At 39.2% G+C, this 25,784-nt stretch overlaps 1 protein-coding gene across 3 annotated transcripts in view; it reads left to right on the top strand.

Moving 5' to 3' along the window:
* Positions 1–25,784, top strand: part of FBXL17 (F-box and leucine rich repeat protein 17) — a 522,840-nt gene that overhangs the window by 135,321 nt on the left and 361,735 nt on the right. For all 3 annotated transcript variants that reach the window (XM_075067139.1, XM_075067141.1, XM_075067140.1), the window contains one exon: positions 13,095–13,202. In XM_075067139.1, the coding sequence (XP_074923240.1) occupies positions 13,095–13,202 (108 nt within the window). The remainder of the gene's footprint in view (positions 1–13,094; positions 13,203–25,784) is intronic.

Here is a 25,784-nt window from a genome sequence, read left to right as displayed (position 1 = left end):
TTCCTCCGTCTGTTCACGCATCCGGGCGGAGTTCCTCTGGGCGGCGTCCACTGGCTGCCTTGACGCCTTTGAGGAGCAGTGGGCGTTGTCCGGGGTTCTCTGCTCGGTGTCCCCTTAGTTTAGCCCTGTGACCTCACTCCTGATCCTGTTTTTTCATTAGTTGTCCCACGTAATTACTTGGTGTTCTAGATCTGTGGATCCTCCCCTTAGGCTGGTGGGAGGTCCTTTAGAAGTGGGCGGGCGAAGCCCGCCCACCCCTGGGATACCAATAGGACCAGACTCCTGCACCCCACTGGTCTGGGTCTGTCACACCATCTTAATTTAAATGAAACAAGTGCAGAAAGAGTTTCCTTGCTTTGTCATATTCTTTTATTATTATTTTTAGTAGTATATATGAATACAGTGCTGTACAGTGCTTTGTGTGTGTGCGTGCTTCTCTGCTACTGCCTGATTGTGTACTTCTGGTTCCAAATGAGTTGTGTGATTGACTGGTCAGTTTGTAATTCTAGTGTTCATAACTCTAAGCTTCTATTGTATTTTTCTGAACCTCTAGCAGTGATCCTCTTCACTCAGGGGTGTCATGTGGGTTCCCTCTGGGCATGACTCTTCCCTGCTTTAGCTCAGGCCACCACATCCCTGATTCTTAGCCATAACTCTCTCCTCACGCCATCAGGTCACTTTTCAGTCCCAGTCTCAAGAGAGCATTAGATCAGTGCTAGGATCTATATTGTCTCTGGCAGGATCTCTGTACCTTGTATAGATTTTTTTTTGGTAGCCCCTGCAAATGGCCTGCTCCTTCACTCCCCAAATTCTTGTCCCACCCAGAGGATGATGAAATGTTCAAGGGACTTCTTATGAATTATCTTTCCTTGGACCCTCACCTGACTTTGAATACCTTGGACTCAAGTCCCTTACCTTGTTCACCCTCTCCACTCTTGGGCTTACGCCCTAAAGGAACTTCCAAAACACTTGTGATGAAACTCTGACTTAGTTGAAGTCTATGGCAAAACTCCCATTGACTTCAGGGGAGCCAGGACTTCACCCTCCATTTTCAAAGGAGCTCTTTTCTCCTTTAAAAATCAAGTTGCCTGTCCATTCCCCTCAACAATGTTGGAAGTGGTCTTGTTTAAATAGCACCATGTGGATAGAAATACCCTGAACATTTTCCCTTATGATGAAGAGGTACCCATTGTCACCTGATAAATCCAAAATTACATTTCCTGTGTGGCTCTTTCCTTTACTCCCTCCCTTCCAACTCCCACACTCCCTCCAAACTCAAGAGGCAGTCCTGAAAAACCTACTTTCCCAATGTTGCAGCCATTCTTAATCTTCTGGGTTACATTGTGGCCTGTATGTATCTTTTCCCTCTGTGCCTTCAGCCCCTACAATCTTTTTTTCTTTTTTTTTTTTTTAGTGTAGAGGGACTGTCACAGGAATCATCAATAACAGTTAGTTAGCCATGTTTGGTAGATGTGTAAGACTGATGCTTGCATTCAGGTTACATACAAGTGAAAAATACAACTGCTCGGTTTGGTATAGAAAAAGTACTTGGTAATTGCAGATTTTTGAATTAGGCTGTTTTGTATATGCTTAACTTGACAGTGTAACAAGGTAGATTCATTTTGCCTTATTTGAAAGCAATATATTGCTTCTTTTTCCTCCTCTTTCCTTATGAAGGACATTTTCACAATTGTATCTCCTCTTCTGATAGGCTCTGATGTCTTCATAGAAAAACTTTGGATCAGTTATATTAAAAAACATTTTGATTGATTACTGTGCCAGTGCTCGTTTACAAATTAGTTTACTGCTTATTTTCCCAGCCATATAGCTTGATTTAATATAAAACATCTCTAATTATGCACAGTGTTAGTGGTGGCAGTATGACACTTAAAAACTCTGAATAATCAGGAGAGGAGCCTAACTGGGCCCTGAAGTATGCATCTAGGGATGACAGAAAGGCCAAAGGCTTCTTTTCCCAAACTTGCTGGCTCCTATGCCGTTTAAGAGCTTTTCAGGGCTGAGTGGCACAAAAGCTCTGGTATGTGGAGCTTAGCTTTAGACTGAGGCTTCAGACAAATCCCTCGGGCTTTAATTGGCATTCTCATAACTAAAACTCTGTTAATTGGGGCTCGGATTACTGAGGTTTGACTGTATTCAGAACTGTGTAATATAATTGCTCATATATTTCCACAGTAATTTTTCTGCATTCCTCAGATAAGCGCTCAGATATGAACTACAAAATGACAGCAACTAATTCATTTGTTAAAATCTCTTTGGTGACAGTTGTCGTAATGTTGAGTACATTTACTACAAATCTTTTTAAAAAATTACTACCATGCCCACAGTTTATTACCGAGAAGGCAATACTTTCCCAAAGTGCTCTTTAATCTAACTTTAAATGATCTAAATATTTTCAGTGCTATTATATAATAAGGGGTTGACCATAAACCTCTCAGATTAAGTGGATCAATCGCTTGCACTCAAGCAATTGTCACAACTGCTTTATCCTTTTAGACAAAATAGCAGAGTAAGTCTCATCTTTAATTATGCTTTTGTAATTTGACATGCTTTAGCAATGTGGTAACCAAATTTTGTTTCTGAACTCATTTTTAGTGGTACATTTATAGTAAACTCCATTTATAATAGTACTCCTGCTTTTGTCTCTATTCGTAAGAAGGGTACACAGAAATAGGAACAATTTTCTTACCTCTTGCCTTATAACATGCAAGTAGTTGTCATAACTAAACATTTTCATTTTTTATTTATTATAAAGCAGCCCTACTCCCCTTTGTAATAAAAGCTGGTAAAACCATTTCCCGAAAATTTCTCCTCTGGCATATTTATAGATTGTGTAAATGTGTTTATTCTAAAGTTCACAGTAGTGAATTCTGTAAGAAAAATTGTGTGGCTTTTCATTGTTTTAGTTTTATGTCCTTAGATTTGTTGTAGTTATGTATGATTTTAAATATAAAATTTAGAAAATGTGTGTGTGTGTGTGTGTAGCGCTTGTGATATGCTTGAAGTAGTTTTACCAAATCCAACCATGTCATTGCCTGAATGGTAGCCGAAATCATTGGTAGCACTTGTCATTATCATAAGTTACCATTTGACTAACCATTATTTGGCTGATGTGAATGTTATAACAGTAAAGTCTTTAGCATTAAATGTGGGAATCACTGATCTTAAGGACTGTTGCTATTATAAATAATTTTCAGAAGTTGCTAATAACATTTGAAGATTAACAGCAGTAGCATGGCTGAAGTTAGTATACTGAAAGGTATTTGTACGCATCATGTGGCAAATTATATTATTTCAATCTATAATCTTAAAATATTAATTTATACTAATTCTTCTTTTTCTTAATGAATAGATTAGTGGAAGCCATTGAAATATTTGGAAAGAAATATGGTCTAGAGTAGTGCTTCTCAACCTTTCCAGACTACTGTATCACTTTCAGGCGTCTGATTTGTCTTGTGTACTCCAGGTTTCACCTCACTGAAAAACTACTTGCTTACAAAATCAGACACAGAAATACAGAAGTTTTGCAGCATACTACTACTGAAAAATGTCTCTCATTTTTACCATAGAATTATAAAATAAACTGATTGGAATATAAATATTGTACTTAGATTTCAGTGTGATGCTTGAGCCTGTTTTTCACTTGAGTCTTGTCTGATGCCAGAGCCCTGAATGAGAGGGCTGAAGCATGTAACTTAGCTTCGCAGGGGCCCCGTTTAGTGTGGGGCCCCAGACAGTTGCCCTGCTTGCCACCCCCTAATGCCAGCCATGCACTTGCAACACCCCTAAACTCACCTTGCGACATCTGATCTAGATGAATTAATGTATCACCTGGAAGACCTCTGTGTGCACAAATCACTGGTTGAGAATCACTGGTCCGCATTTAGAGAAAGGGTTAAGGAGCCATTGGTAATCTGAATTTGTGTAATAAGTATCAATTACACAAACTTGTGGGTTCACTTAAGACTTCGAGATAAAAGAAACTCCAAGAAGATAACTTTGGTATCTCAGACACCAGTGTGTTGGCAATTCCTAGAAAAGAGTGATTTCTTATCTTAAAATTAGATTAATTTTGGGAGTGTATCTTTACACTGGATTAAATATTCTAGAATTAAAAACAGCCATGCAGCTGGGGATGCAGAAGTATCATGTCATTGGACAGGACTATGGTAATCCCACTCTTTTATTATTCTGGTGTGACAGCCTCTGTGATATTGAGATGCCTCCTGGGCTCTTCATTATCAGAAAGATAGACAAATTGGAGGCATTTTAGGAAAGAGATATGGAAATAGTTAAGTGGATAGTAGGTTTTATTTAAGATTAAAATATATGTATTTTTAGGTTAGCTAAATGATGACTACACAGGAAATAAATTCACAGGTACTTGAAAGGTTTAAACACGAAGGATAGACAGAAATTCTTTCATATACTTACATATCCAGATTAGAAGAGAACCGAGAAAGAGGCAGACTGGCCAGGCTGCACCAAGTTGGGCTCTCCAACCTTCTGAGTTTTCCCCCTCAAAGGCACCTTTGTAGCTCAAGTGATAACGGTCTGCAGTAAAATGGTGAAAATTTAGGCCTCCAGTCCTGATGATGATGCATGATATGAGGACTGTTTTAGTTGCAGATATGGAATTTGCTTGAATTTCCTTTTTTAAAAAAAAAGAAAAGTCATTACACACACAGTGTGTTTTCTAAATGTTATGGTTTTGGTTTTAACGGTAGCTTATATAACCTTTTTATAAGTGTACAAAGAAAAAGAAAAGGAAAATGTTAGACTAATTATCAGAAAAAAGGTTTCTAACAGTGATTTCTCTTGGTTTGTAGAATAGCCTTCCTAATAAGAGGCAAAGAAAGCACTAGAAAGAATACTCTAAGGGAATAGTCATGCTAACAAGTGGTTATTGAGATGACAGAATAGGTTTTTTTCCAATTCAAATTTCTATGAAAAGCATACTCTTGTACTTTCTTTTAGAAAATTGACATTTCAATCAACCAGTGAGGATCAACGGATGGATGCACATGCATGCACATGAGTGGCCAATCCTGTTCCCACTGAAGACAAGAAGTGTCCCCCTTTATCCATTGTCAAGAAGCAGAAAAGGGCTCAAACAATTTTTTCTTTGCAAGTATCCTTAAAAAATAGCCCTTAGTATATACTCACGTAGTATAGCTAAAGGGACAAATACAGTCTCCCTCTGCAGGCATGGATGTCCCCAAATCCAGTGGCTCTGTTATAGTTCCTGTAAGCCAGTGGGCTAACTCACTGTCCTGCATAACAAAGAACACTGTCCATCCACAGGAATCCAGCTCTACTTTGCTACTTTCCTCCAAGCCCACATGGTAGGCATAAGCATGAGGGAAGCATCACCTGGATCCTAGTGCCCCCATAGTGTGCAGGCTAGGCGAGGGTGCACATACCTTGTGTGACACAGAACACAGCTAAATGGGGGCTGCACACCAGCATACTGTTGTGGAGGAAAGATTTCAGGGTGAGCTGACAGAGACCTACTTTGTTTGTATGCTTTGAGTTCCATTTAAAAAAATTGGTCCTTGATATTAAATCTGAGATTGTGTACAGTAATGTATGAGTCTCAGGTGAGTTCATACTGGGTAATGTGTGGTTTAGTGCCTGTGTGCCAGTTAAGTAAAAGTTTTTTAGTTTGAATTTTGAATTTCCTTGCATTTGTCAATTTGTGACCATTAAAAACACTAACTTTCTTTAAACACAAAGCTGAATTCAACTAAAAGAACAACAAAAATTCTGTCTAGCTTATGTTACACGTATATGAGCCCTGAAAATCTTTCTGCATGGAGAAAGAAAAAATCTTTCTGTGTTTTTGCTGAATTTAATTTAATTAAGGGGTGTGTGTGAGAGTGTGAGTGAACAAACTGAAAAAATAAGAATTGCATGTTGTACATTAACATCAATTTGTAATATGCATGTGTAAGTTAGGGAACACAATTCCTATTTTAATCCAAGCTTTATTTATAACATTAGATCCTTTTATGTATTTCCAATTATTTCTGTTTCAGCTTCTCTTTAACTTTGTTAGTCAGTTATTTTCAGTTTTCTGTTAAAAATAACAAGCTACTTAAATTTCCATTTTTGTTTAGAATTATCACTTTTGCTTCAGAGCTCATCTTTTTTGCAGACTTGAAACTTGAATAGAATACCAAATAGACTAATATTTAGTGAATTCAATTGAGAATATCCAAAATATTGAATCTGAATAAAATAATGCAGAACTGCAATAATAGAAACTAGTCCAATAAATTAAAGGAAAATGGTTAAGCCAGGCCTAAATTATCGTAGATCATTTTAATAGGTGCAAAATATCTGCCATTAGTTCCAGGCCAATGTCTTTCCCATTCACAATGCTTTAGTGCATAACTTATAAATCTCTGCTCATCAGCTTATATGACTATTTCAAAGCAAGACTAGCATTGAGCACAGCAGAATGAGTGAAAGTCAATGAAGGTCGAACAGGCAATCAAATTATACAGATTCCTCAATGAGCACTAATGTACTTTTCTAATGTGATTAGTTGTGAATTTCTGTGCCCTTGTTGACAAGGGGTCATTTTTAGTAGAACTGTAGTATATTCTGTATGGTGATTTGGTTTGAGTTGCACTGACTAACCTATGTGCACTGTGTGTATTTACATGCAAAGAAAAAAAAAGAAAAGAGTTATTTAGGTTGCAAGGTCAAGCACTCAGAAATTAGGAAATCCCAATTTTACAGTTACCTTTGCAACCTTAATTCTGACTCTGTGCTTCCATACTATGGACTGAATGATGCAGGGGTTCATTGAAAACAAATTATGTGATCATATAAGTAATGATTATCATAATGCACACATACAAAGGCACAGAATTAAGATTGTACAGTCACTAAATCTGACACTTCCTAACTTTCAAGTGCTTGATTTTGCAACCTAAATAACATTTTTAACACACACTTTCTGTAATTTCTTAGTTGCTTTTTTAAAGGAAACGAAAGCAAATTCCATTATCTGCAACTGTAAACAGCCTTCATATATTGCATCATCATCAGGATTGGATGTTTTAAACACCAAAGATAGACAGGTATGATTTAGTGTGGTATAAGGATTAGGGGTGGGGATTTCCCAGTTTTTCTCAGTACAGCTGCTGCTGCTTTGGCAGCAACATGAATTTGGCCTAGAATTTTCATGTTCTGTTATTATTTTGCCAGTGTCTTCTTTAGGCTCATTTGTGAAAGAAAGGAAATGGCGATTTTGACACTTTGTATCTCAGCAAAAGCTGAATGGAATTTCATGTGACAAGGGGAACTCCTGTAATCTGAGGGCGTTCTCTTTTCTAGATATCAAAGATCTTGTAGCAGTGGAGAAGTGGGGAAGCTTCTCAAATAAAAGACTGTAAAAAGTTTTTATAATGTAAAGTGCAATCCAAATATATTATTAGCTCCTTCTATAAAATATAATTCTCTCTCTCATTCTCACTGAAATCTTATACTTGTTATATATGTACATTGTATGTTCTTATATATCTGTATCTGTTTTTATACGTATTCTATTTATATATAAATCTCTCTCTATGTAAATAGCAAACACAAAATACTATGAAAGAACATTAAGGACAAAAAGTTAAGTAGTGAAAGTTTAGAAGATGCTAGCATTAAGCTTGTCCGTACAATCTTAATTTGACCTCCTTATGCATATGCATTTTAATACAGGTTTTTAATTACATGATCACATACTATTTTTTCCACAAAACCCCTGCCTCATTCAGTGCACAGGATGGACCTGCTCTCCGGGTAAATCAGGCATGTGTAGTGACCTTTAGTTCATTTGTTGCAGAACTTGGAAGGTGTGTAGTGAATGAGGCAAGAAGCATGGTCTTGTGGTTAAGGTAGGTTGTTGTTTTTTTTTTTTAAAGATGCATATACCTCACTTGAATAACCTTCAAAATTTTTGCAACACTTCACTCCAGATGAAAACATTGTATTTTCAGTAGACACATTGACTCTCTTTGCAAGGAGAAGTAATGTCCAAGTTAGGTTTGGTCAATGGGATACTGTTATCAATGATTCTGGCTGGATGCAATGCTAAACTATTTGGCCACAAGGGTATTTTTTGTTTATCTGAAAAAGAACCTTCCCAATCCATCTCTTCCCCCTCCCAAAATACCAAATCAAAACAGCCACCCTAAATACATCTAACACTAAATATCTGGCCAGACACTGAAGGACTATATCCATTTTTCCATAGATGTCTGTCCTTAATGGTCTTGTTAATTGCTTTAAAAAATTGAACCATTGTCCCTTTAATCATGTCCCAGCTGATTTTCATTTTTTATCAGAGCCAAGGAAGAGAGCAACTGTGTGTTAGAATATCTGATGTTTAGAATGTCTGGTGACATCTGTTGCATACTCACTGGACACTGCAACATTAAAATATCCATTTTCCATGTCTAGCATTTGGGCTGAGTACAAGTATGGTGAGGAATGTTAACTAGGATTTTACAGTGCTGACCAAAGAAATTTTATAATTTCCCTTTGAACATTCAAATTAGCTTCTACGCTTAGTGGAATTTCTGCTGACTGGCAGCCAAGGAGGCTATGTATTACTGAACTGAGTCCAAAGTTGTTAAACTGTTTCAGTGCAGTACTGGTTTTTGTAAGTCAATATTTAAGAGCAGTTGTGTATGTTAGCAATACCCTATTTAAAATTTAATCAATTCATGCGTAATGTAAATAATTTCTATGAGACCGGAAAACACATGCCTTGCATACTTTAGAAAAGGAGTGAGAGACAATATTTGATTGGGTGAAATTATATAGGATATTGAAAAGGTTCACTCAATTAATAATCCGTTTTACCAAGAAAATATCCTTTTGTGCAAAGATTACTTGGTGTGTAAAATGTTTTGTTGAGTACATTCATATATTAGCAAGAAAGCATTGTAAAGTTTAGTAATTTTATTATTTGCAAAGAAGTCAAATATTTTACATGTATGTGGAGGTTATATTAATGTGAGAAACTGCGGAGCCTTATCATAAATCTATGATATTTGACCATCTAACCCGCTGTTTGCCCACCAATACACTCCCCACCCCATATCAGCAGGGAGGAGGGAATGTGAGGTCAGACTAAAAGGAATGATGCTCATACTCCAAGATGAGGTGGAGGAGGGAGTGCCAGAGCTAGTCTCTCCTCCAGTATCAATACATGGAGGAATATTCATTGGGTGAGGGGGGGGGGGATGTGATTTCTCTGCCTTCCATTGTCCGGGCAAAGGGGGGAGTACAGCAGCCAATTGGCTATCATTGTCCCCCCTGCCCATTTTAAATGTCCCCAGGCTTTCAGTAGCCCTCTTACACTCTTTATCCACCCCAGTAACTGATCAATAGAGTGAACATAGGTCCCATAACAGTCTTATTTCCAGTGACTGGATCCTTGGGGAGCCAAACCCCTCCAGTGCTGCTTTTGTTGCTGCCCTGATCTGGAAGGAATGTGTGCAAAGTTCTCAAATTAATAAAGTTGAAGACTGCCACTGAAATCCATCTGTAACAGGGTAGATGGCCCCTCAAATGAAATTGGACCCAGCTCTCCCGGTCCAATCCAGATGTGCTATAGTTTGGTATAATGAGTGAGGGTAAGGCTGTCCCTGGGAATTATAAATGAAACTCTAGACCCCAGAGAAGGCGGAGTGCAGATCCCAGTGTCCAGAGGGAGAGTATGTTCAAAATCCAGAGTGAGATGAGAGAGTCCTGAGAATAGAGAGAGCTCAGATGAAGAGCAGAACTGGGCTGAGAGTTTCAGGGAGGTGATGCTCCTGAAGAAGGGAGCAGTGAGAGTTCCCTAGTTGGGCACTGGGGCCACATCAGGCTGGAGAAAGCAGAAGGCAGGTAAGGGTCAGCTACAAAGCTTCCAGGCCAGAGAACTGCAGGCAGAGAGGGCTGGTGAGGAATGAAGGCTGAGAGAATCAGCAGGAGATGCCTGCTGGCTCTTTTAGCCAGAGAGCTGAAGCAGGAGGGCTAGAAAGGGCTGAAGGCAGGGGAACAATGGAGGAGTTAGCCCACTGATCTCTCCAGGCAAGAATTGGAACTATGCCAGGAAAGGAAACAAGCACCCCAGCTGGAGGGCCCTGGGTCAGGCATGGTAAGGGACCCTGGAGCTATACTTAAGAGCCAGGGCATGGTGAGGTGAGGTGTTGGTGGACTGTTGGACTGGAGAATTTTGGACTATGGCTGTGGGATTTTTGGTAATAAATTAAGCACATGAAAGTCTGTTTATATGTGGAAAGCTATGGTGTGGAGTTACTGGGGTCTCTGTCAAGAAAGGGGAAACATAGGCAGACTTACTGGTCATGCCACAGCCTGCCATTGGAGGGCTTCTGAAGCGGGGCTGCTTTTTCACTGCTCATCACTGTCTGAGGCTCATTCCTGCATGTCTTGATCAATCTCCTCCAGAATTTATTTTAACTTTTCACGCTCCTTAAAAGCTTAAAAAAATGGTATTGTATTTCCCACATTGTTCTACTTTTCCTTCTACTCCAAAATGTGGAATTTCCCTCCAGAATTATCATTCTCTAATGTCAATAACAGCTTTTCTACACATAGAAATGTCATGAATTTAAATTTGTTTCATGATCCAAGAAGCCTAAAATCAGTCCCATCTTTCTGTGGGGACCCAGCAGCATTCTTTTCTAAGGTGCCCGTCAGCAAAGAGTCCATGTGTGTGTCCGCACACAACATTTAGTTGTATTAAGAGCATTATATGCATACTGTACTTGGAAAGGAAAATTTACCTGAATGAACATACATTTTCACATCAGAAGTTAACCTTCAAAAAATATTAGAAGTAACTATTAGAGAAGAAAAAATGCTCTTGATAACGTTCATTTTAACTTTTTCATATTAAAGTGATTATAACAATAAATTTTAAATATATGATTTTAATTCTCATAACCTTGAATATTTTTCAGTTGATTTGTTTGTTGTTCAGCACGGTTTTAAATGATGAAATGTTGCTCATGTGTTGATGAGGAGCAAAAACATCCTGTGAATGGGAGATAACAAAATAGTACTGGAAAAGATCAATCAAAAGAAGGTGAAAAGAAAAATAGGGGGGTTAAGCTCTCTTTAAAGTAATGTTACAGACTAGAAATAGTGTCAGAATGCTCAGTGTTTCAAGAGAAAAACTTGAGAGAAGTGAAGTTGAGAACATATTAGAATATATTTGAAAAGTAATTTATTGTAGAAGAATTAAAACGTACTGTAAAGCTGTACATAAAGTTGTAATGCTGTATACAATAATCATTCTACTATTGCAGATAAATATTATAGTGTAAAATGAAGTATCCTCATACTTTCAAGGGACAGGAAACAAGATGTATCTAAATGTATGTTTTACTGCACTTAAAATCAGGAAGCTTTTGTAGCACTGTAACTTTTTCAGCATACATACATTTGGTCCAGTCCTAGTCCCAAAGGCAAAACTATCTATGACTTTAGGGCAGCAGGCTTTTGTGCCCTTTACTATCTTTAACTGAGCATATAACTTTATATATGATGAACATCCTTTTGATTCAGCCTGGGAAAGTGGAAAATGAGAAGGGAAAAAATGATGAAGGGGTTTCATGACAATAAAAGCATAGACTTGATTTGTTTATGGTACATTGTATATTATTTGCTTTAAACAAGTCTTTAGGGGAAAATATAAAACAAAACAACACAAACTAAAATAATCCCCACAAGTGGCAACAGTGCCCATTTTGCATTTATTAATACAACCCTTATCTTAAATATGCTTCAGGCACATATTACATTTGAAGGTGAGATTAATATTGCATCAGATGAATGTTGATGCCAGTGGCTTCATTTCTTTTAAATGTTTTTATATTACACTTTTAATGTACTGCACTTATGGATAATGAGTTTTCAACGTCTGCTTAAAGTAGATAAGAAAGTTATAAGGTGAGATTCTTAACAGGTAAAGCCAGTGTGAAATAGGTATTTGTAGTGAAGAATAGAAAATCTAGTAAAAATATTAAATTTTCTCTTGTCTAGATAGTAAAATTGAATTCCCAACTGTGATGGAGAAAATTGGGTTTGGCTGATTTAAGCCATGCCTTAATAAACCATTGGGAGAAATACAGTAATATTGAAAAATGTAAAGGAGCTGAAAATTTAAGAAGACTAACAGTTTAAGGAAAGGAGTTCAGACTATTGTCCTTCCAATGAGAGAACATTTTTGTGCATAAAGTCTAATATTAGACTATTTAAGCATCAAATTTAGTGCAGCATATTGTTCATGTTACATTTGACTAAGTTTTGTTGCAGATATAGACTTAATTATAAAGCTATAGATTGATAAATATAGATATAGAAAAAGTAATGTTCCAGAATAACAAAATACACAGCCTGTACACCTGGTTTGTAGTGGGAAGAGGGGAAGAAGCAGACATTATATTGGAATATTAGTCTCTGGTATGGGAAGCATTATTTACAACTGCTAGCCTATGTACAATACTGTACATTCACTTCTGTTAGTTAGTTTTACTCATTGACAAGAAATTAGGATTATATTTTAAGATGAAACAACCATATTGATTCTAGATGGCTTAGATTTAGTGGAAGTTGTTTGAAAGATGAAGTAAAAAACTTCTTGAAATATAGCATAGTTCAAGTACTTTGTGCACAGTCAATAATGGAGACTGTGAGTCTGCAGGAGCTGGTAATAATTTTCATTTGTTGATGTTTTGATATTGTGCAAAGTTATGTGAAAAACAGATGGAATGGATTGTTTTTCCCCTGCAGATAAATTCAGTAGTAAAATTTGAAATTCACTGTCCATCATCTAGTAGTTACTGTCTCTCTCGCTCTCGCTGGGCGAGATGATTCTTTTTTATCCCATACGTATAGATCTGCAGACCTATAGGCACACTATACTTTCTCGCTCATCCTGTCAAGACAAAGAGAACTATTGAACCAACAATTCACCACTTTGCTGAGAAGCTTGCTAGATTTCATAGTGTTGAGTAGATAAGTGTCACCTTCAACTGCTTTCTCTCTATTTCTTTGTGTAGGTGACGGATCACTCGGTAAAAGCATTTGCTGAACACTGTCCTGAGCTGCAGTATGTTGGGTTTATGGGCTGCTCTGTTACATCTAAAGGAGTCATTCACCTCACCAATGTAAGTACAGTAGCTACAGTACTTAACTATCACCAAAACTGTTGGCATCAACAGTATTATGCTTGCACGTATCATAAAATAACTAGACCTGAATAGAATGAAAAAAAGATATTTTGTGGTCATAAGAAAAAAAGTCTTTGAAAGATAAAAAGTGGACTTTCCGTGTTTGACTGTATGCCATAAACATGCTGAATGAAAAATCTTCTTTCAGAGAAAACACTGGAAATGTCAGATCTCTTGTAGGCAATCAGTCAGATTAGATGTATAGATTCAATAGAAAAACTTTGTGAAGTTCTGTGCCCTCAGTTAATTGCAGACATAAAATTGTGGATGCAAATCAGACTTTAAACACCTGCCTGTGTGCACCAGCATATATTTTACATGTGTATGTATGTACATAAATATAGTGTGTGTATGGATATCTGTATTATGTAATATATAATGTAAATCACTCTTGATAATTATCCTTTGTTTCCTTATTTCCTTTTTAATCAGTATAGCAACATGAGAGAGAGATGCCAGGCTGCAGAAATTGGTTTTGGGACTGGTCCTATGGAATATCTTAATTAATGATGTGAAAGAGGGGATAAACATATTAATTAAATTCACAGATAATATTAAATTGAGAGATTATGCAAAACAGCAGGAAGGACAGAGGAAAAAATGCAAGATTAGCAATATAGCTGGTGTGACAAAGTTCCTCCTCTACCTTGGTGGGTCCTGCGCTTCTTGGCAGATTTGCTCATCTCAGTGATCTTCCCCACAGTCTGGGTCAACTCCTCCTGTGTCTGATCAGGAGTTGGGAGGTTTGGGGGGAACCCGGCCCGCCCTACTCCCAGGTTCCAGGCCAGGGCCCTGTGGATTGCAGCTGTCTATAGTACCTCCTGTAACAGCTGAATGAACAGCTACAACTCCCTGGGCTACTTCCCCATGGCCTCCTCCAAACACCTCTTTATCCTCACCGCAGGATCTTCCTCCTGATGTCTGATAATGCTTGTCTCCTAAATCCTCCAGCAGTAACACTCTCTCACTCTCAGCTCTCATCGCAACTCCTTCTCCTCTGGTCCTCCTGCTGACTGGGTGTGAAGCTCTTTTAAACCCAGGTGCCCTGATTAGCCTGCCCTGATTGGCTGCAGGTGTTCTAATTAAAGTAGCTATCTCCACTGCCTTCTAGAAAGGTCTTAATTGGCTCCAGATGCCTTGATTTGTCCATGGTCCTAGGGATTTGTTTAGCCTGGGGCTAACATACCTGTTTCTCAGTACTTTACTGTAGCCATCTGGCCTTGCCCCATCACACTGGGAAATAACAATGACATTCAAATTCGGAAAATGCAGTCTAATACAGCTAGTAAAAATAACTAGGAATAGGGATGTCACAGGGTGACTGGGCCTGTGAGGGATGCAGCCCAACTTGTGACACTTATTTTCTCCACCTGGAGAGGTAACCTAACCTGCTTGTCATGTGATTTTGTTTATATGGCTAAAATCAGTCCTTCTGGGGTAGAGAGCCAAGGGAGAAGAGAGAACTGGTAGCCACGAGAGGAGCCATGGGAGAACCCTACCTGCCTGCTTCACAGCCAAGGAGGAGGATTTTGGAATCCCTTAACCTATGGGAAGGAACTGAGTTCCGTACAAGCTTAAATTAGAAGCCACAAGGGAGTGTTCAAGTATGGCCATGAAGGACCAAAGGGGACTGTATTGTATACTTACTAAATTAAGCTCTGGGAACAAGGGTGTTACTTGAAGAACTCCTGGCTGTGGATAAGCTATTGGGAAAACCAGGAGGGACTGAGTGCAGGTTCTATCAAGGCCATGCCATGCTATGCAGGGTAGTGCTCTGGGATAGGATCCTACCTTAAATGTGAGGTAGAAAACTGGTAAGCAGTGGTGACCAGAGAGACCTATAGGTGACAGGTGACATTGGAGAGCATATGAGATAAGAATTTGTAAAGTAATATGGCTGCAAAAAATACAAATACTATTTTGTAATGCAATTGCATAAGCCTTTTGTCCATCTCTAGAATATTCTGTTAAGTTCAGATCACTTCAGTACTTGAAAATGTTATTGAACTGGGAGGAATTCACAGAAAAGCCATACAAATAATTCACCCATGAAAGCTCATGCTCCAATACGTCTGTTAGTCTATAAGGTGCCACAGAACTCTTTGCTACTTTTACAAATAATAAAGGGGCTGGAGGAACTAATTTACTTGAAAATATTAAAAGAATCAATTATGTCACATTTGGATACATGACCATGTTCGATACTGAAATCATGTACTAGCATCTGAAGGGTGTAAACAGCATTAGGAGAGAGAAATTACTTAAGTTGGATAAATAGGACTAACCTTCAGTGTCTTTACTGATATGTAGGTTATTTTCCTGGTTATGCAGGAAGAAAGAGAAGATGCAAGGGATGTGGTTTGAATAGGCTGAAACTTTATTAACTTGTCTGAGAAATACCCAACGATAACTTGTATAGTGCAGGTCATCATTCTTTCCTTTATCATTCCCATTGGTATGGGAGGGCTGCTGTCATCTTTCCTCATTCCCAACCTGGTTCCTGCTTCTTGTTGGAACCCTCCCACCCTCCTCTTGTATGATGCTTAAGTGGGGTTGAGTGCTATACTATATATTAGGAGCGCCAACTCCCTTTTCCCAGTTTCTTTAGGGGTTACCTTCCTGTAAGTCCATTTCTGACTCTGGTTTATCAGGGAACTGGATCCCCTATGGAATGAGAACCTGCACTGGGAACCTGCCAAGGAAGACATCAGCTTGGTTGCCTCACTCTATGACAAGCTAACGATTTCCCGATAGCTAACAATTCCTTCCCTAATACTGGCAAAAAGTATATCCCTGCCATGGTCAAACAGGTGTACACCATTATCCCTAAATAACTTGGGTACCCAATACAGTATTTCCTGATGAGTAAGATTTAGTCATGGGTAATTTTAGTAAAAGTCATGGACATGTCACGTGCAATAAACAAAAATTTATGGCCCCAGCATCTGTCCCTGACTTGTACTATATACCCCTGACCAAATCTTGCGTGTTCTGTGGGACTCTGGAGGCACAGCTGCTGCTATGGATGGGGGGCTCTGGGATGCCCACTGGTTCGGGAGGGGTTCTCCAGGGTGCCTGCTGATGCTCGGGGAGGTGGGTGGGTGGCCTGGGACTGTTGCTGTTGGTTAGGGGGGCGTTGTGGCTGCTCCAGCGGCCCTGGGCTCAGTCGCACTTGCGGGCTGCAAAAGTCCTGGAGGTCCTGGAAAGTCATGATAGACCTCCATGATAGACTCACAGCCTTACTGATGGGTAATTACAGACCCTCCCCATTTATGTACCAGTTTAGGCATCTCCTGATTTATGCACCTTCTGGCTATGTCAACCTGCGGAGGCTTGGTGAAGCATCACCATACCTTCTGTTGTAACATATTGACCAAATTATAACCACGGCCAGCAAAGGTCCTGGATCTTACCCAAATCCGTCTTAGTCCTGACCATCAAGTCAACTGCTTTATATATTTCCAAATAATTTTCACTGACTTGAAAAATAATCATGTCTAGTGGCTGTCCTCGAGCCCGAAAACGTGCCTCTTCTCCTCTTAGGCCAGCTCAGGATTGTCTCATCACTGAGGTCCAGCTGCAAATGTCCTGATGTGCACCCAGTTCACAATACTGCATCCGCAGACATACACTCTAGCTTGCTTGACTTGTTCTCTTGCTCCTGAAATTAGGTAGCTAGTAAATATAGTAAAAATATTCATAGTGCTAGACTCTGATTGTCTATCTGGGCCTCATATATGTCTTGTATACATTTGAATACTATCATCTGATTGCCTGTATCCACTAAGCCCTTAGTCTGAGCTTGGCTGCCATTATTGCTGCCCCAATCTTGAGCACATGGGAACTCAATTCATATGCAGGGAACCCTGCAATGGTAAGACCCTTTACAAAACTATTACAAATGGTACCTCCATGAAGAAATAGAGGTCCATCCTCAACCAGCATCATAGCTGTATAAGTCCTTAGAGCCCCTGATCCCGGGGTTGCCCCCTTCTTGTAGCACTGAGGATTCACTTAGCCTCTCCCTGATCTGTTTTTTAACATCCTCAAAGTCAAGATGACCAATTGCTCACCCCCATGTAAGTTCCTGAAATCCATATCTATGCTTGAAGGTATCTCTTGCTAATCCGGTCACCATTTCACTGACCCTATATGCTCCAGAAAATGTTATGAGAAATACAACCTTTAACAGGCTACCTGCTGCCCACTTTTGCATATTTCGTGAGTAACTTTCACTAAATCCCCAAGCAACTGAATGGTGATAGAATGTTGAGGATCTTCGGTACGGTCTTTGTCTTGAGAGCTCCTTACTAGGAATCTCCTTACCAAGGTCCTGCCACAAGGTTCTGGGTAACCTTTCATCTTTCTAACAACATAAGGCCTGATAAGTATCTGGAGATGGTGGACGATACCAGCCTCCTTGGTGCACCAGTGATACCATCTATGAAGTACCTGGTCTTCGGGAACAGACCAGTTGATAGTCAGACTCTCCTTCATCTGAAATTGCATAAATGTCTTAAAAACCAAACCATAAGCCCTAAATGTTTGTGGTGTTACTGATCTCTGCACTACTCCAAGAGCAGTCATACTCCAAAGAGCCATGGGCATCTGTTCAGCCTTGTTCTTGGCTGCCTGTGCCAGGTCTTGGACTCAGTCCACCTGTAATTGAGATGATACTGGCATAGCTGATTCATTAATACTGGGCACATGTTTAGCAGAAAAACATGTAAGTTAAACACCACAGGAGAAATGCCCTCACCAACTTCATAACCCTGGACTACCTGCAGGACTGGCTATTATGTACCACTGCCAGGTTGTTACTCCTGAAACTCACACTTGTGTTTGCAGATTTCATTTTCCAAAGAGTCACTGCAACTCAAATGGGAGAGAATTCCAGAAATGTTATGTTTCTTCTTAGCCCTTATCCCTTCACTGAGTGGGCCATTTCTCAGTACGACTTCTCCTGGTTTTAAAAAAATAAATAAATAAAGCAGCAACCCTCCCAATCCTATGTCCCTCTTCTCCGGCTGAATGAATTTTTAAGTCTGCCTCTAGCATCCATTCCTCTCTCCAAAATAAATTCCATTAAAGTGATTCAAGAACTGTTTCCATCCACATAGTTCCTCCCTTATCTCTTTATTTACTCTTGTATAAAATGGTTAGGCTTTAATATTCCCAGAGTAGCAGCTGACAGTTGAGAACAAAATACCTATTCTGCGACCACAACTCAGCATTTAAAATTAAAAAGTATGATCAATCCCCAAAGCAGCATCCGTTTATTTGTGGGGAATCTAGGTATACCAGCCTGCATATCTTACTCAGTTCCTGGGTAGGTCATTTTAGTGGAGTCTTTTTGTCTGCTAGTGTTACTCCCAGCTTGCCAGTCCTAGCCTATAATGTGGCCAACATGCTCCTCAGACTTTTTCCTGTCCTGCAGACAAGAAGCCATTCAAGTAGCGTACCATGTGCCATGTACCACATTCCCATGCCACTCTCCAGTGCAGCATTGTGCTGAACTTCTCAAATGCGAGCGCAAGATTGAGCATCATTATGAAATGGACCATCAAAATAGACGCCCAAAAGGTTTAAATCTGAGCCATATACAAGGAGCAGTTAAAAATCCAGCTTAATATCAAATTTTGCTAACAGCGACCCCAGGTCATAAACCATAACCATGCTCACTGTGTTGTCAAAGGATGAATAATGTACGGAAGGGTTATGGCTGGAGGGACCAGGTTATCAATAACTTCTTTTTCCCCCGTTTGCCTGGTAAGTCCCAGCAGAGCCTACCTCTTCTGATTTGCCTGTGGCTCACATAATTACCCCCTTTGCCTTCCCCTTGTAACCCAGGGGCAATGGGGGAACGTTAAAGGAGCCACAACGCCTTTTCTTCTTGTTGGCCAGACAAAGCCTCACCACATTCAGGTTGCATTGACTGCTTTTAATTTAACCTATAATTTACTGAGAGGGAAACTAAGGAATAGAGAGGTTAAGTAATCTATCTAAGGTCCTGGAGAGATGACTTCACGTGCTTTTGCTACAGGACCATCCTTTCCATGATTCTAATCTAGAGTTCCTTACTATTTAAGACCATTACATCATCTCGTTTCACCAAATGATCTTAAAATTATACAAATATTTTTTAATATTAAGAAAATATTAGGTTTCTTCCTCTGATTAATATTGATTCATACTTCTTAATATTTTCAATTTGATTTTTTCTTTAATAAATGAAGTTTATCATATCTGCATGCCAGAGTTCAGACTGGCACTCAGTGAAATATAGTCAATATTCTGATTAGTGTCTATATTTGTATCTGTCATATTCATTTTGGCTTTCAGAATACAATAATCATATTCTATTATGGAATTTAGAATACCAGATATGTTTACATGAAATAATTATTCTAAACAGTAGCGAAATTCACTTAACCAGGATTTGCTGTGGAACGTAACCAACGTATACAAAAATTCAAAACAAGGAATACCATTCCATAAAGGAAAAGTAGACAAAAGTCAAAATATAGCGCTTCAAATAATTTTGAAAGAATTGCTGCTACTTTTTTGTTCAGAATATGTATAGGTATATTTTCATCTGGATATGCATCTCCCAATGTACATGCAAATGTATAAATGCTGTTAAGTTATGAATTAATGGTATTGGAATATATAATATCCAGCTCCTAAATGTAAATTTGCCTTTGTTGCGAGGTGGTTTTAGGGTTATTTTTCCTAGTAATTCATAGTGATTGCTTCTGGGTTACCAGATATTAGTTTCAGCACCTGGGACTGTCACCTGACATGCTGAAATTACCTCTGAGGCCGTTTTCCCTTCCAGCTTGGGACTCCAGAACCCTGCCTTGTTGAGCCAGACATGCTAGCCTGCTGCAACAGACTCAGGGTCTGGGCCATGCCACCAAAGCTGCAGACTTTAACTAAAAACTGCTAAGCAGATTAATGTTGCCCGTTCTCTGGAATCAGGCCAAGAAATAACCACAAACAATGGTCAAACTAAAGCAATACTGAGGGTTGATTTAATGCTTGCTTTCCTTATTCGCGCAATTATACACACACACCCCATGCATACCGGCAGGCTGTAGACACAGGTGTTGCTTTCGATCTTAGTGACTGAGGCTAGGTCTACACTGTGTGTGTGTGTGTGGTGGGGGGGTTGATACACGAATAGTGTAGCTGAAGTTGGCGTTTCTTAGGTCAATTTACCTGGCCGTGAGGATGGCAACAAGTCAACTGGTGCCGCTCCCCCATTGACTCGGTTTCTGCCTTTCGCCATGGTGGAGTTCCGGAGTCGATGGCAGAGCAATCGGGGATTGGTTTTATCGTGTCTACACTAGATGCAATAAATTGATCCCTGATAAATCAATCCACAATCATACCCACCGATCTGGCGGGTAGTGTGGACATACCCTGAGACTGACCAGGTTCTAGCTTCTCAGAGATTGAACCGCTAGGGGATGAGAGTGCCTAGCGTCCCTTTGGATCTACGGGAGGGCTCTACTGCTTTTGGTCCTGAGTTTTTGCTGTTGTGGGCATCTCTCTCTGGCTGTTACTGCTGTGGGTTTATATACAGTCCCATATATACCTTGATCATCCGTACACGGTAGTATTTTGGTTCAAGTCTTGTAATTGTTTTCTTACACTCATACTATCTCACTCCTTATGTATTGATTACATATTCATAAGCATTAATACAGTTGGTAATATAGCTTTAACGAAGCCCCTCACACCAGCGAGGACTTCCGCTGGTGTTTATGGTTCAGACAGGAAACTGTGCAACCTGCAGTTGAAGAGCAAGGTAACTGTCATCACAGGAGGTCTACACAGACGCAGACAGACTGCATTTGAAAAAGCAAAAGGGAGAGTACATGTAGGGGAATGGGCTGCCCCTCCTCTGTCTGGGGAAGGCCAAGCCATGGATGGGGGCTACGGTTACCACTCCAACACCCAAACACTCAGTTTCCAATGGGATCCAAACCCCAAATAAATCCGTTTTACTCTGTATAAAACTTATACAGGGTAAACTCATAAACTGTCTGCCCTCTATAACACTGATAGAGATGCACAGCTGTTTGTCCCCAGGTATTAATCACTTACTCTGGTTCATTAATAAACAAAAGTGATTTTATTAAGTATAAAAAGTAGGATTTAAGTTGTTTCAAGTAATAACAGACAGAACAGAGTAAGTCACCAAGCAAAATAAAGCAAAAACATGCAAGTCTAAGCCTAATACATTAAGAAACTGATTACAGGTAATATCTCACCCTCCAAGTTGTTCCAATAAGTTTCTTTCACAGACTAGACTCCTTCCTGGTCTGGACCCACTCCTTTCCCCTGACACAGTCCTTGTTAGTGCCAGGAGACATTTTAGGTGGTAACTAGGGGGTTTCTCACGACTGGCCGCCCCTTTTTCCTGCTCTACCCCCTTTTATAGCTTTGGCACGAGGTGGGAATCTTTTGTCTCTCTGGGTCTCCCCCCTCTCCCCCCCCAAATCCTTCTAAATGGAAAAGTACAGATTTAAGATGGATTTCATTATCAGGTGACATGGTCACATGTCATTGTAAGACACACACACACAGAGCCTCCATTCTTCCTGGGCTGGCCCACAGGTACACAGGAAGGTTTGCAAGTAAACAGAGCCATTTACAGTTCATTGACTCTGACAGGGCTGCCCAGAGGATGCAGGGGGCCTGGGCCCTGCCGCCGAATTGCCACTGAAGGCCTGGCACTTCAGTGGCGGGTCCTGGGGCAGAAGGACCAACCACTGCAGGTCTTCGGGGCACTTCGGTGGCAGATCCTGGAGTGGAAGGACCCCCTGCTGCCGAATTGCCGCCGAAGACCTGGAGTGGAAGAAGCTCCAGGGTCTGGGCCTTGCGAGAGTTTTCTGGGGCCCCAAAAAACTCTCGTAGGGGCCCCTGCAGGCCCTGGGGTATGGGGCAAATTGCCTCACTTGCCCCCCTCCCCCCCGGGCGGCCCTGGACTCTGAAGCACCCTTAACGGCGTCCACTTAATATGTTTACATCAGTAATACAAGTTTATATCTTATTCTCCTAACCTGAGACATTGAAATAATACATGCAAACAAATAGGATGAACACACTCAGTAGATTATAAGCTTTATAATGATACGTTACAAGAGACCTTTTGCGTAAAGCATATTCCAGTTATATCAGTCACATTCATAAGCATATTTTCATAAAGTACATGGAGTGCAAGTCACAAAGATAATGGGTAAAATCTTGTGCTCTTAAATTATGACCAAGCCATATAGGACAGTGCCATCATCTAGCAGTCGAAACAATCAGAGTGTTTACCAGTACCTGAAATGATGGCAATGAAACAAGTGTCACTGCAAACTGTAGCCACTGTGCTGCACTAAATACATCAGCTGTGAAATGGTTGATATTGCTGAATAAATCCTTTTCAAAGGGATTGCTTGTTATCTTGCCCTTTAGGCTATGAAAAATATCAGAATTATTCTACCTCTGAGCCATATAGTTCAAGAAAGAGTCCAGATATCTCATACAATGGGAGGTAAAGCCATTGTCCGGTATATAAAAATGAACTCACTGCACTCTAGCAGCTGAATTTCAAAATTGGTTGTAAGATGTGACACCTTTCATGTTTAAAGGAAGTAGAGTTAATCAGTTCTTCTGTATGTTAGGTTAATTAGAAAACTGGTTTCCAATTTTCTTCTTTAACCAAACTTTTCTACTAGATTCTCTACGTTTTCCATGCTATACCTTTTTATGTAAGGTTTACTGAAAATTCTTCCCATAAAAGTTTTTTTCCCATGTTTCATGATATTTTGCACCTCTATAGCACCTTTCATCTGAGGACTCTTTAGTAAATATGTGTGACATAAGTATTGTGATCCATGTTTTATTAAAGAGTAAACAGAGGTACTGAGAGGTTAATTGATTTGCCGAAGGCCATACAGCAAGAAAGTTAAAGATACAGGGTTGGAATCCAGATTTCTTGATTCTCAATCCATTGCTCTTATGATATATTTCTTATGTTTTGTTTTACGTTAGGTTTAAAAATAGTCCTTTTGCAAAAGCTTCAATTCCCATATGATGTCGGGAAGAGAAGTGCCTTGAATGTATGTGTTTCTTTGACTTATTCCTGCTTCTAAATATGATGAAATTAAACAAACAAACAAAAACTAAATGCATTTAACAGAGACAGAAGTATTTGTTCTTGTATCTTAGGTAAAATACTTGTTATCATCTTAGTGTTCTTTTTTTCCCAAGGGTGGTTATAAATAATAGAAAAATTACCTAAAATAAATCACAGTAATGAAAAAAATAGGCATAGGATACATTTTTGAAAGATAATCCCAAGACTGCATTCTCTTCCGTTTCTTCTCAATGGTAACTTAAAATATTGTTACCATTGTCAGTTTCATAGCTGTAATGTCATTTTAAAAATAGTGCCACAAAACAGCTGAACAGTTCTTCTCTGTGATGTCAAAAGGATTTGGTCAGTGGTTCTACACTCTTTTGGGGTGGAGGAAGCACCCTTAGTGACGGATTGAGTGATTAAGAGCTTTTATACACAGTAATGCTCTATGGAGATGTATTTTTTAACTATTTCTTTAGAAAGTTTTAAGTTTACACATCCTTGCTATGTAAATATGAGAAACAAAACCTTTATCACAAGTTAGCTTTTGTTTAAAGAGACATTTTACAAGATTATAATCATCAGATCTTTCTGTTTGATAGGGTGTTACTCTGTTATAGAAGGAGCGTCATTACAATCCCTGTATTGTTTCTAGTGATTTTATTAAACTGAGTGAAATAGCTATATACGCATATTTAATAGATAGGTATGTCTATCATGTTAATTTTTAAAAAAGGGACAGGTGTGCTGTTCTCTTTTTTGTAGGTGAATGTGCTTGTCTGAGAACTGAATAAAAGGTAACCAAATAATTATCTATCTGTTCGCTATTTTGCTGGGTGCATAATTGGTGTGTTAATTTTTCCATCATCACAACCTCCCATATATTTTTTTGAAACATTTCTCAATGGTTGGGTTATTTTTCTTTTCCCAGCGAGAGTCTACCAATAGCCAAGCAGCTAGTAGCAGATAAGATATCAATTCACTTCCTTTTGTGTGGTCATTTCCACTAGGAAACCCCAGAAAGATTACCAAAGGATCGTTTGGTAATAAATATCCAACAATGGGTGATATTTGGTTATGGATTGCATCCCAGTACTCCAATGATTGAACATGTCCAACATGTATGAATGAAATATTCTCTTTCATCACAATTTCTCTAACATTTATCCCCATCCAGTAGGGGTTCGGCATTTAAATCATAGGGCTCTTCTAGGGTTGTTTGAGATTTGAGTTCTGAGATTTCTTATAGAATTTGTTGCCTGTTTGTACCCAAGTGTTTTCTGGAGCTAACATTTCAGATTTGGCATTATTTACTTTAAATCCAGACTCTTTCCCAAAGCCCTGGATTTCTTTAAAAACTGATTTTAGGGAAATAGTTGGTTTAGATAAAAATACTATTACGTTCTTCGCATGTCATGCTATTTCCTGATGTGTTCCCACAAATGTAAGCTTTCGAGCCAATTGCCTATCTCTTTTATTTCATTTTTCATTAAACTGCTTTGTATACCTATGGGCTTTTCCAGAGATGTCTGTCCATTAACATATGCAACTGCCCTCTGGTATTAGTTACTGTTATGTTTTTTTCCTGAACTTGTGTTTTTATTAATGTCTTGTAACCTTTTTATTTCCTGTTCTAGTTTTATTTTTTCTTGAGCTCCATCTTTCAATTGAGAGCCTCTGCTTTTCAACTGACTCCTAAATATTGCTTTACCTGCCTCCCAGAGAAGGCCTTTTTTTTTTTTTTTTTTAAATAAATTGTCCATATAATTTATTTGGAAGTATTGAACAATTCACTCTTCAATTGCTGCAACCGCAGTCTTTGTCTTGGAGAAGCAAGCAGTTCATTTTCCAGTACAGTGATCTTTGGGACCAACTCAGTTATCAAATATTGTTTCCACTGGTGTTTGATCTGACCATGTAATGTTGCCAATTTCCACAGATCTTGTCTGCTTTGTTAATGACCTAGAGATTAACTTTGTCTCTCCTAGTATATAACCGATGAGAGTGTGAATAATGTGTGCAGTCTTTTTCCCTGGGTACAATTTTCTCTAGAAGTCTGAGAGATTGAATTGTTGGCATAGAGAAGTCAATGTTATATCTGCTTCCCTAACCCCCGTGTCTTTTTATCAGATCTGTCCCAGTAAGGAGTCGGTGTGGAATTGAAGTCTCCTCCAAGGGTAATTTCCCCCTCCCCAGAGTGTGGCAGTTTTAAAGAAGTCCTTTAATAAAGTTTTTTTTTGCTTTTGCTTGGGAGCATACACTGAGTCTACTGTTATTAATAACCTAGCAATTGTGTCCTTCAACAGTATAAATCATCCTTCCTTATCCTTAAATGGATCTTTAATCTAAAAAGTACATGTTTAGCAAATATTCCCACTCCT

This window comes from Chelonoidis abingdonii, chromosome 6 (assembly GCF_003597395.2).
Source record: "Chelonoidis abingdonii isolate Lonesome George chromosome 6, CheloAbing_2.0, whole genome shotgun sequence".
Taxonomy (NCBI): domain Eukaryota; kingdom Metazoa; phylum Chordata; order Testudines; family Testudinidae; genus Chelonoidis; species Chelonoidis abingdonii.
This window is presented reverse-complemented; position numbering and strand designations above follow the sequence as displayed.